General features: G+C 33.1%; 1 protein-coding gene across 2 annotated transcripts in view; it reads left to right on the forward strand.

The window, feature by feature from the left end:
* The first annotated feature begins 318 nt into the window (after nucleotides 1-318).
* LOC115237832 (autophagy-related protein 16-1) overlaps nucleotides 319-17,253 on the forward strand; it is a 446,913-nt gene continuing 429,978 nt past the window's right edge. Inside the window, exons 1-8 of one of the 2 annotated variants that reach the window (XM_029811157.1) lie at nucleotides 319-771; nucleotides 1,047-1,305; nucleotides 1,371-1,533; nucleotides 1,707-1,795; nucleotides 3,021-3,068; nucleotides 3,751-3,886; nucleotides 4,961-5,066; nucleotides 7,423-7,565. In XM_029811157.1, the coding sequence (XP_029667017.1) occupies nucleotides 642-771; nucleotides 1,047-1,305; nucleotides 1,371-1,533; nucleotides 1,707-1,795; nucleotides 3,021-3,068; nucleotides 3,751-3,886; nucleotides 4,961-5,066; nucleotides 7,423-7,565 (1,074 nt within the window). In that variant the 5' untranslated portion in view covers nucleotides 319-641. The remainder of the gene's footprint in view (nucleotides 772-1,046; nucleotides 1,306-1,370; nucleotides 1,534-1,706; nucleotides 1,796-3,020; nucleotides 3,069-3,750; nucleotides 3,887-4,960; nucleotides 5,067-7,422; nucleotides 7,566-17,253) is intronic. The other variant, XM_029811158.1, reaches the window with a different exon arrangement.

The following is a 17,253-nucleotide window of genomic DNA, read 5'->3' on the forward strand; positions in this document are numbered from 1 at the left end:
AATAGCTGCGCAATGACAAATATTGTATGCGATATTTTTCGAGTATGTATATTTTTCGAATATGGCTCCAGTAGCGGGATTCTCTAAATATCTTAGCGACGATTATCGTTGTCGTTAGCGAGCGATAGCCTATAAGAATTGCGCTTTTCACCAGAATTGTCCTTGCCATTGGCTGTCGCCAGTTAACGATACCGAAAACTGTCGATAACAAGTTACTGAATCCCGCTACAGATCTTTCGACTAATTTGTCAGTGACATCGATATATCGCAATGTCGATTGTTACTGATGATGTGGTATCGATAACACAACAATTTCAAAGATTTCAAAGTAGCACAGCGTAGTGTTTGGTACACCTATACATGTCTAGGTTAGAATAGTTATTTTCATAATTAAAAATATTTGCGCTAATGTGGCAATGTCATGTGATTTTTATGAGATATTCGAATGTTATATATTGATTGACAGTCGAATGTAATTCTTTATCGGACTAAATTACACATTGCCGTGAGAAAGGGCTTTATCATGGAGTGACGATTGTTGAAGATCGTTGTTTATAGCCTCCTTGTCGAAACGGTTCCGATCAAGGTTAAATCGATAGTAATTGCTTATTTTTAAGCACCGTGCGAATCACTCGGAAAAAATGACCTCGAATGAAGCAGGCGTATCGCTCGTTCCTCGAGATGACATCAATTGGCGGAAAGATTTAATTTCGCAATTACGCGAAAGAAACAGATCGCAAACCAATTGTTTTGCGGATCTCATTAGTCTGCGTAAGTTTTGTACCTAAAATTTCATTTTGATTCAATGCTGATATCAATATGCCTCATTTTGAATGCAGCAGCGGTGCTGTACAGTGTTTTATTGTTTACCATATGTCTTGCTTGGTTATATTTTATCAATGAGTTAGTATTCATTAACAGATTTCATTTATTTATTTATTTTTTCTTTATAATTTTGAATAAAAAAGTATCCTAGTTAGCTTACACAGGATCTTTTATTTCAATTTTAGTTTGTAAATTAGTTTTACAGTATTTCTATTTTATAGATAATAGGTTATTTGAAAATGCAAACACGTTGCGAAATTCAAACATGCAATTGACAATTGCAAATGAAACTCTTCGTCGTGAGGCAGCCAATGGCACTATTGGCATAGGTGGAAATCCTGATCTTGAAGCTAGACTTTTAAAACAAGCAGAAGAATTGGCGATGTTACATAAGAGAAAAGGAGAACACACACAACAAATAGTAGATCTTAATAATAAATTGCAAGAAATAACAAAAGAACTTCAAGCAAAGGAAATCAGGTAACTTAATCATTTACATAAATATGAGTTTCTTATAAATTAATTTATGATTTGCTTTTCTTCAGTCTTGCAGAAAGTTTGGAAGCTAATACCAGTTTACGTTTAGAAATAACTAAATGTCTTACTAGAGAAAAGGAAACAGAATGTATTAATCAGATGCTTAAAGATGAACATCAGGCCTTGCAACTTGCTTTTGCTTCTTTAGAGGAGAAGCTTAGAAAAACACAGGTATATAATATATTATCGCCTTTTTTCTAATTATGTTAAACATTTAATAAAATTGTATATTATATTTCTATTATACATCTGGTTAAAGCAAGTCTGATAAGTTATTTTTAGGTATTTATTTATTTACCCCCATTTTTTTTACTAACATTTATTTAAACTTTACTGATTTGCAGGAAGAAAATCGACAACTGATTGAACGTTTAATAAAATATAAAGCTAGAGATGCAGAAAAAATGAATGAAGAGAATGACAACTTTTTAAGGTGAGTAGATGTATGACCATTAATATGTATTTTATGCATTTTAGATGTTAGAAGGTGAAAAATTATTGCAAGAATTATGCATATTGCTTTTTTCTTTTTTACTATTATTAATATAAGATTATAGAAGATTATAGAAGTAACATAAGATAATAATAGAAGATTATAGAAAATATTATCATAATAAATCCTGTATTGTAATATTAAAATATAGAGTATATAATGCGCGGTTTCTATAGTTTTTCTATAGTTGTAATTGTGCTTCTAAAACTAAGAGCAAAGCAATAATCATCCCCATCATGAGAATATTCTGATTCAGCATGTGTTTTGGTTACTTTTATGTGTAATGTGATGAAATATATGCATTTAGTCTTGCATGCTAATTATGATCTTAGACTTCTAATATAATAAATGTATTTTTGCTTAGTTAGAGCTTTTAAGAATTAACCAATTTTTTCTGCATTTTAATTGATTTAGAGTTTGTATGTATATCTGTATGGTCCTATAGTTAGTGCAGTTTTGTGTGAAGGTAGTTTATTTGAATACAATCTTTTTGTCTCTTTGAAATCTTATCTTTCTTCAGCATCATTTTTCTGTAGAATGCCTATTCTTTTCTTGAAATGGGTGTTGTTGTACATTATTTCATTAAAAAACACAAATTTCATTGAATTTAAACATTTTTATTTCAATTTAAGATGCAATCTCTTCACAATATATATAATAAATCGTTTCAAGTTTGTTCTTAAATTATTCAGATTGCAATCGTTTAAAATAATTAGAAAGCATACTACATATTTTCAAAATTAAATATGTAAACCATATGTTTTCATTAACATCGTAATATGCATTCACATTATACAATAAATTATTAATTAAATAATACAGTAATTGATATTTTTATGTATAAATGCAGACCACACAATAAGATTTAGTAGTAAAATTTTTTATTATTATGAACATTTATTAATATATATCAAATAATATATGTATCAAATAATAGATATATGATTATACATATATCTATTATTAGATACTAATATATATATATGATTATATTTTTAATGTATCTATATGTATATATATGTATATGTAAATATGTATAACTAATATTTATAAATAGATAAATGTAGACACTATTTATCAAATTTGAATTTTCTACAGAATGTACAATATTCAGTCACTTTAGGGCTTTATACACTAGACACACTGCTTGACTATTTCGTTTCAGTTTTACGAGTCCAACAGCCTTTTTGATGCATACCTTATCAAAGTTTGGGTAAGTTTCATAAAATGAAAAACATTTCGCTTAATGCTAAATAGCTTTGGGCTGGTAATAACAAAACTACATACTGCATTTGGTGTCTTATGATTTATCTATTTTATTTGTAGATGACATTTATACTGTACATTAAATGTCTATTTACATTGATTATTTCATCCAATATAAAAATGATACACAATTACTAAATAATATAAATCTTTAACTTTAAGCTTTTATATGTAAATAAAAGATAAAAAAATGATATATGATGTGAATACTACTATGTTATAATCTATAACCATAGAAAACAAACTTGAAAAGGTAAATAAATATTTTTGTTTTGTTATCTTACTTTTAATAATGAAAAACAAAAGTGAAAATTACATGTCAAAGTTACATGTCAAAATTACATCACAAAGAACAATTTTGAGAGAAAAATATGTATATATTACAAGAAAAACACATAATCATATTTTTAAACTATCTAATAAGAAATTAATAAAAAAAATTCATCAAAAAATGGTGAGTTATTTATTCAAATAATACGGTGTTTAGTTTTTATATATAATATAAATGATAAAAAGCCATATAATGTGAAGATTGCATAATATATCAATGTTATGATATATGCTTTAAGTTGCTTTGCAACTTATTCAATTTTACTTGTCATTACAAAAAATATTTGTTATTATTGCAGAAAGAGGCAAGCAAAGATGCAAAAAGAATTGGAAGATGCAGCACGAGATACACGACCTGTTAGTCCAGATCGTTTAAGCTTAAAAGAGGTCGCTGGTCTTCCGACAGCAGTGCCAACAAAAGTATCCGTAACATTTGTACGTTGAATCTAAAATATCTCATATTGTGTTCTCTTTATCATGATGAAAGTATTAACATCAGTCAACACTTGATATCCTAATAATTGACATATGGGGCTGCATGCTTTGCATACAAATATATGTATATGTATATATACATGTATATATTATATGTTTATGTGTATATATATACATATATTTTTTATATAGTAATATATGTACACATGACTCGGACACACACACTCATATATACACACACACACACACACAGACAAAGTCATCATACATTATTATACATATAATCTGTAATATTAGTATAATAGTGGTTAAGTTTTTATTAAACTTTGAATATGTTGAAGCAAAATATAATATCGTTCGTAGAATTTAATGTGCATTAGTATTAGGATAGGTTGCATAATATTATAATTTTTATTTAGATTAAACTAAGTACAAATGGTTTTAAATGTTACAGGATGCTTTTATTAACATAATCCGCCATAAAACTCCTCAATTCCATTATTTTTTCCATGATCTTATTTTCAATTAGCTACATAAATCTTCATAATTTTTCGTTTTGCACTTTCACTTTTGATTAATGATGTTATAAATCTTCCATACTTTCTTTACCCATATTCTCATTCTAAATTGGTTACACACACAACAGCATTTTAATTTTATATATGTATTTTGAATATGAATGTGAAGATATAAATACGATTCCCTATACATATTATACCAGTATCGTGGTACATGATATCGATATTTATCTTTTTAGAATATTAAGCCTTAATTAAATATTATACAAATATTTGCATTTTTATATTTATATAAGTATTCCTATCTACGTATGACAAGTTGAATAACTAGTATTCATAACTAAGTATGATAATTTGAAATCATGTACATGAATAAAAAATATATATAAAATAATAAAATTATGTACGCTTCTTTTTGTTTAACATTGACTTATAATTTCTGTGCAGCATTATTATTTATCATGTATTGTACAATCAACGTATAACATTTATGTAATAGCTTGAATACATTCAAAATTTTTAGCACTCATATATCAAATGTTTATAAACCTTACAGAGTGCCCATGAAGGAGAAGTATATGCTGTCAAATGGTCGCCTACTGATAGAATTCTGGCTACTGGTGGTGCTGACAGGAAAGTGAAACTATGGAACATTACTAAAGGTAATTAATACAAAGAGAGAGAGAAAAGAACGTATTTTTTATTAATATTATAATATTAAATATATATTTAATAATATATAAAATTTTTATATTTTTATGAAATTTGTGCTATATATAATGAAATATGAGCGCTGGGTTTACTTATAATAGTTTCCGAGCGTTCCATAAAGTAGCGTTTGATTGATTACTCAAGACAAAGAAATCCTTCCTCCTTTTATCCTGATTGGTCAATCAGACACTTCGAAGTATTTGTAGCGCCAAGTCGAACAGACATCGTTGCCACAAATTACGACGGACATGGCCGATTGCCGCGGTATAAGAATGTAAATTATATTCACGGCGTCGAAAGCGCGTGCGAGGGAAAGAATGTGATTAACCGGAGTATTCACGCGGGTAAACGACACCTCAACCGCATAGTAATCTTGAGTATCGCATGCAAAACGAGAGAGAGGATCTCCACCAGAAATTTATCGACTGATTTTATTGAATTCTGCCGCCTTTTTTCTCCCCTCTCGCGTGAATTTAGGAGTGCTTAGGAGTGCATTTCGGCAGTTATGGCGATTTCGTCATTCGTGCGGTTAAATAGTTCGGTCTTCGCGAAAAGTATTTACGGTTTTCTTCACTCTGGCCTCCGGTAATTATCATTCTCCAACTAGTATTTTTTCATCTGATCATTGAGAAACGAAAAGTTTTACCGATTCGAGCAGGACGTGACTACGAACGGATCTTTCGATCTGCGAGAATGCGATCCTCGCTGCCACATATATCAGGTTAATGGCGTACTTATACTTTTATGATCTAATTATAGTTTATACGTGCGTAAAATTGATATCCTCCAGCGAGTCAGGATGATATAAAGACTTTAAGGACGCGCTAGTGCTAATAAAGATGTCCATTAAGTCTGTGCAGAATAACTTAGGTGTATTTGTCAACACAAATGCATTTCTCCTGCACTACGTTGCGTTTATTTTACAGCAAGATTTTGTCGGAAATTATAATTTCTGATTCAGGGAATACATTTATAATAAGAATTGTCTTTAATTTCGACTTGTGTACATGACAACAAAGTAGTATTTTCTTAGAAGGTTAATATGCATAATTTAGTATTGAGATATAATTCTTGTATTGAGAGAGAGAGAGAGAATAAAGAATAATTTTCGTGTGATAAATATCGTTTGATAAATATTTCTAAATAAAAAATGCATTATATATTTGAATATAATACAATTCATGCAGATAAACGACATTTCAGCCGTATAATAATCGTGAGTATTACATGCAAGACAGTAAGGGAGAGGATCCCCCGCCATAAATTTATTTAATGATTTTTTAAAATTCTGTCTCCTTTCCTCTCTCCTTCCGCGTGAATTTAGGCGTGCTTACGCATTTCAGTTATGGCGATTTCGTCGTTCGTGCGGTTAAGCAGTGCGCGGTCTTCGCAAAAGATATTTACAGTTTTCTTCACTCTGGTTTCCGGTAATTATCATTCTCCAAGTAATATTTTTTCATCTAATCACTGAGAAACGAAAAGTTTTACCGATTCGACGTGACTACGAATGAATCTTTCGATTCACGAGAATGCTACCACCGCTGCAAAATATATCAGGTTAATGGCAATATAGAATCATTTTGATAAATATCTCTAAATAAAAAATGCATTGTATAAATAAAATATACGAAACTCTCTTTTATAAGAGAAATAATCATTAATGTTCATTATAAGGTATTTTCTCTCAAAATAAATTTTCCGCGATTTACTTAATAAAGTATGTCAACAAATCAACAGGTTATGCTTTGCGTCGAACGGTTCGATCTTGCCTCGTCTAGCAAAAGCAAGCCGGCCATTTGGCGAAATTGTTCTGCAGCGAAACGATCGCACATGTTATAATGCTCGCGCATCTAATCCCCCGCGCCTCTCGTTACAAATTGGATGAAACATCCAATCCTTATTAGGTTATATCCGCTTAACTCGAGATCTGCTGTTCTGGATTTCCACGCATTATCTATTTTTCGGTTTTGTTCCGCGCGCTTTTCCATTGCTCTTCCTCAATTCTATCTCTATGTTTCCCTATCTCTTTCCCCCTTTTTCCCTATTGCCTGTTTTGAGGCGCTTATAAGTAGCTTTGAATTGCAACGCAACTCGCTCGTTGCCAATTAAGCCGTCAGGGTATAAATTTAATTAGTCATATTCAGAGAATAACGCGCGATATAGATGCAAGGGAGAAAGAGAGATGGAGATAGAATGATTCTGCAATGAAGAACAAAGTAATTGATAGAGGCACGTAAACGCGACGAATTAAACACAAACATCGTTAGGTAATGGTATGATAACGTGTAAATGAATGTTCTGTTGTAGGTACATCGGAGAGCAAAGGCATCCTCGTCGGCAGCAACGCCGGTGTCATGTCGGTGGACTTTGATTCGACGGGCATCCTTATTCTTGGAGCATCCAACGATTATGCGAGCCGCGTCTGGACTGTCAGTGATCTTCGTCTAAAGGTAAGTTTTTGCATCAATTGTCTTAGTGCGTGGTCTTATGCTTCTCCCACGCACTGCCAAAACAGCATGAAAGCTTAAAAGGGTCGCTAAAGGATAGCCACATCTTTGTAGTGTTTAAGGTTTTACAGTAACTAGAACAACACAAACGCGCGCTGCGCGCGCGCTTTTATTTATGGACGTTTCCCAATTTTTTTAACTTTTCTTTCCTAACTTTAACTTTTTCTTTCACAAATTGTCAAACTGTCAAAATTCGCATGATTTGACAGTTGCAAATAACATAATATATAAAATTATAATTCTTTAGAGATCTTTTTACTTGTATCTCTTAAAATACTCTTTTTTAATAATTTAGTAGATGTAATGTAATAAAATATAGCATAAATATAATTTTTATATTATGGAATATGTATTAAGATGGTCATCATTTGTTGCAATTTTTTAATCTTTAATATTAATATTTTAAAAATATCAAAGTCTAAATCAAAATCATATTTAAGATTAGATAGAGAATAAAAAATTTTATTTATATTATATTATTTTTATATTTTTATGAAATTTGTGCTATATATAATGAAATATGAGCGCTGGGTTTACTTATAATAGTTTCCGAGCGTTCCATAAAGTAGCGTTTGATTGATTACTCAAGACAAAGAAATCCTTCCTCCTTTTATCCTGATTGGTCAATCAGACACTTCGAAGTATTTGTAGCGCCAAGTCGAGCTTCAACGTTTCGATATATTCGAGTTCGAGGTTTCATGCCTTTTTTTAGAAAGGGATTAGATTTTTCTACATGATATTATGATATAACATTTATATAATATTGTGATATAAAGTTATATCACGTGAATTATGTTTAATTCATTTCTAAAATTTGTTGTATGTGGTAACTAATTGTAAAATATTATATAATAATTGTATATATAAAATTTGCTGTGCGATGAAAGTTAAGATAATAAAAATATAAAATATAAAATAAATCTGAAGGTTATAAATGAAATTAATTCTTATTGCATTTCTTTCAGAATTTTTGCAAAAAACTTTTGCACATTTGTTCTGATAACAGATTCTTCATTACTCGAGAAAATTTGAATATGAAATAAAATGTTCACTTGCAATTTTTGCAAGCCGCAAATACGTATTATATATTTATTATTTATTGTATATATTCTTAATATTTGCATTTGAATACAAATAATATCGCAAATGTAAAAATTAATTACTAGAAGGAGAACTAAATGTTTTTAAGCATTTACCCAATTTTTTTGTACGGAACATCACTATTCGTTTTTCCGTCATACGTTAATATTGATAACTGTTTTTAAGGATTTAAAATTCCGACTTTCGATTGCCATTCAAATATGCTTTTGCTCGTTCGTAATTGTACCACGGTTCTATGGATATTCACTATATAAAGCCAGATGTATTACGGAATTAGCGGCTCCATCCCTCTCACGAAGAGATGAAACGTTCCGCGCAACAATACTCGAGCGAAATATCGAAAATTCATCCGACAGCGCTGAGTTTGCAAATTTTTTAAATCCGCAGATTACGAACGAAGCGTCGAAATTACGCGCGTCGAAAGCCGTAAATAAAATAATATGAATGAAAGACTGCTGCGAACGAATCCCATTTTTTTTGCGATATATTATTAATTTTAAAATTGTTTTTTACAATTATTGACAAGCAAAAATGCTTGATGACATTATTTAAAATATTACAAATCATTATATATTTTATTGGAGAATGTATTATATACACAATATTATAGATTTATTATAAAAATCAATATAAAAAATAATTGCCATGAATTAATTTTATAAATTAACAAGAAATTTTAATTAATCGTTTCTTAAAATTTTATTTGCCATTTGAGAGTACAGAAATATTTATCTTAATTTTTTACATATCTCTCCTTAAACTAATTTTGTTAACTCTCTAAAGTTGAGAATGGGCTTGAAATGTCTTAGTATATTTTCGATTCTTTATTGGCAATAATTTGCTCTTTTAACTAGCTGAGAGTTATATACGATAATCATGTACCTATGACCGTGCTCAATCAAGCTTTCATATCGTATTGCGTTAAGCACAAACAAAAAGGAGTTACATTAAGATAGAACAAATGGCCTAACAACTACGATAATGAGACGCGTTCGTCCCTCGTCTTCGTGAAAACATGATTGGCTGTACGGACGTGTCCCAGGAAGTGCATAAAGAGACGTCTCGCAAAACATGCATTAAATTACAAGTCTGTTCCGTTGGCGAGACAGCCCGTGAATCTACCAGCAGTAGAATATGAAATTTATCGTCACCTTCTTCTCCCTCGCGATCTATTACGGTACGGTTCATGTAAATCCGCGGCGTTGGCGCGATCGTAAAGCTAATGACAATCTGCAAAAAGTCAGTCAGGACCGAATCACACCGTGAATCTTACCACAGATTATTCCTGCTTATATCTATGTATGTTTTGAAAGGCGGCTCGATGTTTCCTGATGGCTTTTTGACCTCACGCTGTCTAAAGTTCGCTCGTTCGCTTACGCTTCCCTCATCATTGCTACATCTATAATACAAGAAAAAACATTCCGTTCTCGCGTTTTTGACAAGCGCGTCGATTTTTTTCGCAATCCTTATTTCCTGTTCTGATAATATGTATTGAGAAATTGCGACTCGAAAATGGGGATGTATTATATTAATCATTTCTAGTAATAGATATTGAACATCTCAGTAATATTCTCGGTAATAATATTAGAATAATTATCTTTCGTGGCAATAGCGTATTATTAAATTGATTGTAATATTTGTAATTTTAAAATATTTTTTGGTAGCGTTTATTTGTACGTAAATAATTAAGAAATAATATTTTTCACCGTTGCGTTAATTTTTTTTACGCGTTTGATTCAGATGAAAGATTGACCAGATTAAAATAATCCGTGATAAGATCCAAGATTAAATCGGTGTGACACTGGCAAATTTCGTAAATTAGTTTCTAGCAATATCCGTTAATTTTTTAACGAACAATTTATGACAGCGAATTTCTGAAGCATGATTTCACTAATTGCTTAATAAAACACAATAAATAAATTATTGAATAATATTTCGGGATTGTAACAGGCACAAATTGTTAATTTTAAGTTTTAATCTTACGATAAAAACAGTACATTATAACGCAAAAGAATATAGATCAATTTAATTAGATGATTTGTGTCAAATATGACGGTCGAAGTTTAGCATATGACAGGAAATGCCGATCACTACTAATGTACACTATATTCCCTTTGATCTACGCTTTGATGAACCCGAAGCCGGGTTCTCGTATGTAAGAACTTAAGTACATGGTCTGTCGATAGTCGGAGGTATACACGAGCGCGTGTAGTCATGTATGGAGGAGTAATCAGGGATGATCGATCGCGATGAAACTTTAAGTCCCACGTCGTACGTATATCCCGACCTGCGCACCTCGTTACTTTGATAGGATTGTCAGAGTGTCGTACTGATGTAACATGATTAAACGTTGGAAGCAATGATTGTCGGCAATGTCGACGGGAATCGATGGACAGGGGAAGCTTCTGCTTCTGCTAATCCTGCGACCAGTTCTCGCAGTTCTAGATGAGACTCGAACGGTACTTTGATTTGTGCCGTGTATGATCAAATCAGCCAGGTTTTATCATATAAACATTTTTTCATTACCGCGATTCATTACGTCGAAATCATTGACATTTAATCGATTTCTCCGCAGTATGTTTGCCAAGACACATTTGTAAATAATTTATCCTTAACGTTATAGTAATGTCGTGCGAGAATATCGCGTCTACTCGTGCCGCTCTCTCGTAAGAGCTGTCGTGGTTTCAGTATCTAAGGCAATTTCTCTCTCCTTGGAGCAATTACATACGTGTTCACGTTAGATCACGTGACAAGATTCGGCGAAGATGTTCGCGCTGGTTCGCAATGGAGCGAGATTGGACCGATAGTATGTTCTTACCAGCTGCGTAATTCCATTACATACTTGATACGTCGTTTCCCAACGTCATTGTATAAGTTGCCGCTTGTTCTGCTCTCGTGTAGAGTAATACCGTACCGTCGTGTATTGCGCGGCGGTTACCGGTAGAATACAACGTACAATATATCCGCGCGCGAGCATACATGCAAGACAGGGTATATCGTTCGCGAATCGCCGGATGTGTTAAATGTGATTATTCGAGAGATCGGAGCTGCCGTCTCGCGCGAATCGTCGCGCATTCCGTTCAATCGGCCGGATCTTTCTCTTTCTCTCTTTTCCTCGGCCACGCTTTTCGTCCTGCCGCTCTTACTTACTTTTTCACGCGACGTCCGTAAAACGGCCTCGCCGGGAATCTACTGAACAGCGGTAGTTTCATTCCGAAGATTGGTGGCCAATGGCGCGTAAACTTACGGGGGGAACAACACGAGGACTCTGGGGGATTCGAGCTATAACCAGTATGTAGGTTATTTAGGTTGAGAGGTGCGAGAGCTGACCATCTGATGCTTATTCCAAAGTACTGTGTCTTGAGAATGCAGCAACATCTGTTCATTTTAACAAAATGCAATTTTTTTTCTCTGTTCAATTTCTGCTGTTGCGGTATATTCGTGCCTGTTTTTGAAAATTGTCTATAATATATGTTTTTTATAAAATATAATTCTGCAATTTATGTAGGAAAAAATATGCGCTCTCTATCCAGAATTATCATCAAAATTAATTATTTATCTCGACAGAGTTTGTCATTTGCATTATTTAAAACATTCCTTATCTTTTTAAAACTTCCAACCAATAAAATGATGTTTTTTTTAAACCACTATTTTTCAAAATTAACAAATATATCACAGCCAACTTAATATTTATTTCAAAAATAGAAAAAATATATATTTTAAGCGCAAATATTTTATTTTATTTTATGGGTTATGTGTATGATATGCACTAATACTATGATATTATACTTTATGATATTATACTTTTCCATAACGATTAATAGATTGTTATAGCCTATATTAGGAACGGAAAAAAATTCATACCGCAATATAACAATTTACGTTCATAATCCACTTATGTGGTTTAGGTAAAGTAGTGGGAATTTCGATCCTTATTAATTCACAGGACGGTAAAAGGTATAAGGTAAGAAGTTTTAATGCGAGATTATCACTGCTTATGAAAATTATATCACCTAATTGCAAAAAAAAAAAAAGAAAAAAAGAAACTGAGACTTCGATGCGATAGAGATGCGCGATGTTCGCGATTGTTCGACTTTTTCTTTCTTTTTTATTTTCATCTCCTTTCTCGATGTCTTCTTTTCTGAAAAACGATATACCTTAGACACTTTCTTCTCACACTTCCATTTGCTAAATTTTATATTTCTCGCCAGACTCTTGTTTGTCACTCCCCCGGCAAGGAAACGACGCGTTAAACGAATATCGATGGTATTGGTGGGTACCTGGCCAGAGCGATAATGGACTCAATTTTGCGGCGGTGGGGCGTCGTCGGTCGTGGAGTTTGCCTTGTATGCCGTCACTTCTATCGATTCGCCGACAGTGGCTGCCGGTGGTTTCCTGGTTGTCTGGCACAAGGCGAACTGTCATACTTTCTTTAGCGCGACCTCAATTTTCTCGTAAGAGACGTAATCGCTCGCGTACTTTCCGTTTTCCGCGACGTTCGTGCTCCTCGTTACACGGTACCTGTCTTGTCTTAATCTTGACTAATGAGTAACAAGCGCCGACGAGTCCGATGTTCTGTAAATCGAATAACCAGAGAGAAAAGCGGAGACGCTCTAATTGCTGTAGTTCAGTTAATTCGATCGAGCGTCTTTCTGGAAGTTGCAATGTCCTTCGTGGACGACACCGAGATGCTTGCAGACTTTACTCTCGATATGATGTATTTTTATTTAATATCATAGATAAAACCAGATATATATATATATATATAAAATTGTAAAATGCTTATTTAAACAATATTAAATTGCTTATTATTATTGTTTATTTAAACAACATTAAATCATTTAAAAATACTAATTATTAATTAGTAGCCATTATCTTGTCTTAATATTTCGATAATTGGGCGTTTTAATTCTTAATTTAGAAATTGCCAACTTTTTCAGCATTATTTGATGATAATATTCTATTCGACATGTGTGTTGAATAATATAATAATGTAATTCCAATATGCATATAATGGTTTTCTGCTGATTCGCTTATAGGTTTCTTGTAATTTCGGTAAGATTATTTTGGATCAGGATAATTAAATATCTCATTATTAAGACATAATGTAACCATTATTTTTTTTTGTAAAGCACAAATTCTCTCTCGTTCATCGTTATCTTTGCCTACGTTTTTATTGTAGATATGCGCTCATCTCTTATACAAATCTCGACTGTGTTGTCATTATGTAATTTATTTGACGGTTGAGTTTCAATTATGTGCTTTGAGATTTCGCTGTTTATGAAACGTAGATGGTACGTTTTGAACGGCAGTTACTGCGGGAATAATGCGTGATAAGTTTCATCAAAACTGCTTCCTGTAAGGTTAAAAGGGACGATGCGTCGAGGATTTATCAATTTCAGAGTGCATGTCACTCATGAAACGCCGAGAGACAGGGTTGCTTAATTGCGGGTTTCTTGACGTTCCATCAAAGGAGGAGTAAGGGGAATATTTCTCGGCGCTCTCATGACGACTCTAATAATCAGGCTGTTCGGTCGGGGTCTGAAACGTTAATTCAGAAAACGCACTTTCAGGCGTCTCGTCCAATAGGGTAATTTCAGGGTAACATAGTGGGCAGCAGGCACTCTCCACGCTGGTAGCCCTCTCCGTTCAAAGGCATTACTTTCATGCCGACCCCCAGTAATTACCTTGCGAAATTACCGCATTTACATCCTTAATAGGAATAGGTGGATATAGGTAGGAATGTCAGGCATGCCGCAGGAATATCGCGTAGGAGAAAAAAACGTGGGGAATTAACCTGAACAAGCCGCGCGCGTTGTCCTTGCACGAGGGCGATTCGTACCGAGCATCTCGCGCTATTTTCTTTTTTTTATTTTTGTGCTCCCGTTTTTCTCATCGTGCTTGCTTGCAATCAGGGTGGAGAAAGACGGCGGCCGGCTATCAATTTTATCGAATTAAGATCGGATCGCGCGTAACGTCTATTAGATCCCTCGGTACTGTGCGCAATATTCGTACGGCGAGAGTAGTTGCTGTGCCTTTCGTTCTTCATTCGCTCCGCGTTAGTTATTCGCGTACGCACTGAGAAGCGAATTTATTTCTCCGTTATTATTTCCACGTTTAATAAACGTACAACCTATGCTTTTCCGTTTTTTTTTCTCTGTTAATAAAGAATCTTAAATTATAAAGTAATGAACGCGTGTAAGAACATAAGCGGGCATAGGGGGGAATATTTTTTATTATTTGAATTATAACTATCTGCAATGAAGATTCATGTACGTAAGATTTTATTCGACAAAGTATTTTTATTATAGCGATTTACACGTTTGTGCCATCGTACCTTTAATTTATACGTAAAATAGTTTCAAGCCTAAAGAGATATATTTATATATAATTTATATGGAGGGCAGCTCATACCTGCGTTAATTTACGTTAGATAGGAAAGACAGTAATTATTTGTTCTTGCAAAGTTTGATTAGCTTGACAATGTTAGCTCTAGGTACTAGTGATATATCGGCGCGCACGGTGTTGGGAAATTGCTTACCGTCGACATTTCCTGAGAGTGCTTGATCGGTTGACTCTCCCTGTCCCATTAGAGAGCGTGTAAACCACTCATCGTATATTATGTCGTGCACACATTTACCCATATCACATACATCTTGTGTCAGATAAATGATAAAAAAAACTGATATTCTTGACTTGGTTTCTTTACGTGTCACAACATAATTTTTTAATATTGAAATTGATTGTTACATTACTGAGAAATAAAGAATAATCTGAACTTTTGTAATATACACAAGTTATTGCACAACGTGCGGACTTTTTCATAATTGGACATTGCTTGACAAATTTGAATTTAATTTATCTGAGTGAAAAGTTCAACCTTAGTTTAGTAAGTAATTAACGATTAAATTAAAATCTTATTAAAATACAATTTGCTTTAAAATAATTCAGAGAAGGAAGATTTTATTATTTCTTTATAGATATGAAGCTTAATTCGTATAAAGAAGAGAGAGAGAGAGAATGTCATTTATTTCTAATCGCTTGTAACTCGCAAATAATCGATGTTGCATTGAAAATAAGGCTACTGTATTAAAACAAATTGTGAGAGAAAAAATACCTGTATTCTAATGTATATATTATTTTTATAAACTTTAATTTGGTATATTGATTTCTGTCTCGAATTTGTATAAACGTTATGTTAATCGAATCAAATTACATTTAGAATTTGCATACCAAAAGTGTTGCAACTTTCACATTATTCGGTTGCGTAAACGTTTTGGCGGCGAGCCAAACCGCTGCTAACGAAATCGGTGTGTTTATCTCGAACAATGTACGTGCTGCTGCGAACAACCTGTAGATATTTGGCGAATCGGTCGTAATATCAGGAATGCATGTCGAGAATCATGCTAGAATGGGTGGTATTTTTAAAAATCCTGGAAGTAAGGATTTGTCGTTGCGACATCCGGCGTTTTAAGTATATTTTTTCACTGACAAATAGGGATACCGAAACATATACGCATACACATACGCATGCATGCACATATACAGACACACACATGCTCGTAATATACATCGCGAAATAAAGAGACGAGGACGAGCGCATTTTACGTCTCATATTTTTCTTGCGCTTCTTTTCTGCTGCTCTCCCGTTCTCGACGCGAGAACGCTTGACTTTGCGAAAGCCATGTCGTCGGCTGAAACTAATTAGTATTTACGCCAGTTTTCAAAAGTACGCTCATATCTTTCTTTTATCGCGCTAAAGTGCGTCTTAACACGGCGTAACGTAGACAACTGCGAGCTTGAAATCTTCTTGAAAGTCTCAAACGCGAGGTATAGCGCAAATAATACGTATTTGTAGAGCTATAAGAAAACGCACTTAGCATCTAACGTGCATGTACTGGTATAATGCATTCGCGGCGACCGTATATGGAACACGGTATATATGTCTTCCATGTCCTATATCGATTAGGTACTAATTAGAAATTAATGCCCGCACTAAACTTGAATAGCTTTGATGGTGAAGTGTAGCTGGTTACAATTCTCGTTCCCCGCAATTGTCGGTTGCACGATGTACGATCGAGAGAACGTGAAATGTTCTAATTACATTTTCACGTGACATATAATTACCGCGCGTTTGTGATTGGTTATTGGACTTTCTACGTCCAGTGCGCGTACTTTCTTCAGCGATAGAATGTCACATTGTGTTAAAATAATGAAACGATATTTCTTTTTATTCTCTTAAAAATCGGAAATTGAAAACTCATATTTAATATTCATCAATTATTAAATTAAATTATTTTTGATATTTGATTTATATATTATATATTATTCAATGATACACATTCAAATATCATAATTATCAATTAAAATAATACGAATTTGTGCGATTTACTCGCGAGATTTGCCGACTTTACTATAATTTTAATTTAACGTACTTTTTGTATCTTTAAAAATGTAATTGTATAAAAACGAACGACTCGAACATCTTCGAAGTTCTACCTGCTAGTCATTTAATTCTGCCAATTTTTCT

This window comes from Formica exsecta, unplaced genomic scaffold (genome assembly GCF_003651465.1).
Source record: "Formica exsecta isolate Colony F162 unplaced genomic scaffold, ASM365146v1 scaffold31, whole genome shotgun sequence".
Classification (NCBI taxonomy): Eukaryota; Metazoa; Arthropoda; class Insecta; order Hymenoptera; family Formicidae; genus Formica; species Formica exsecta.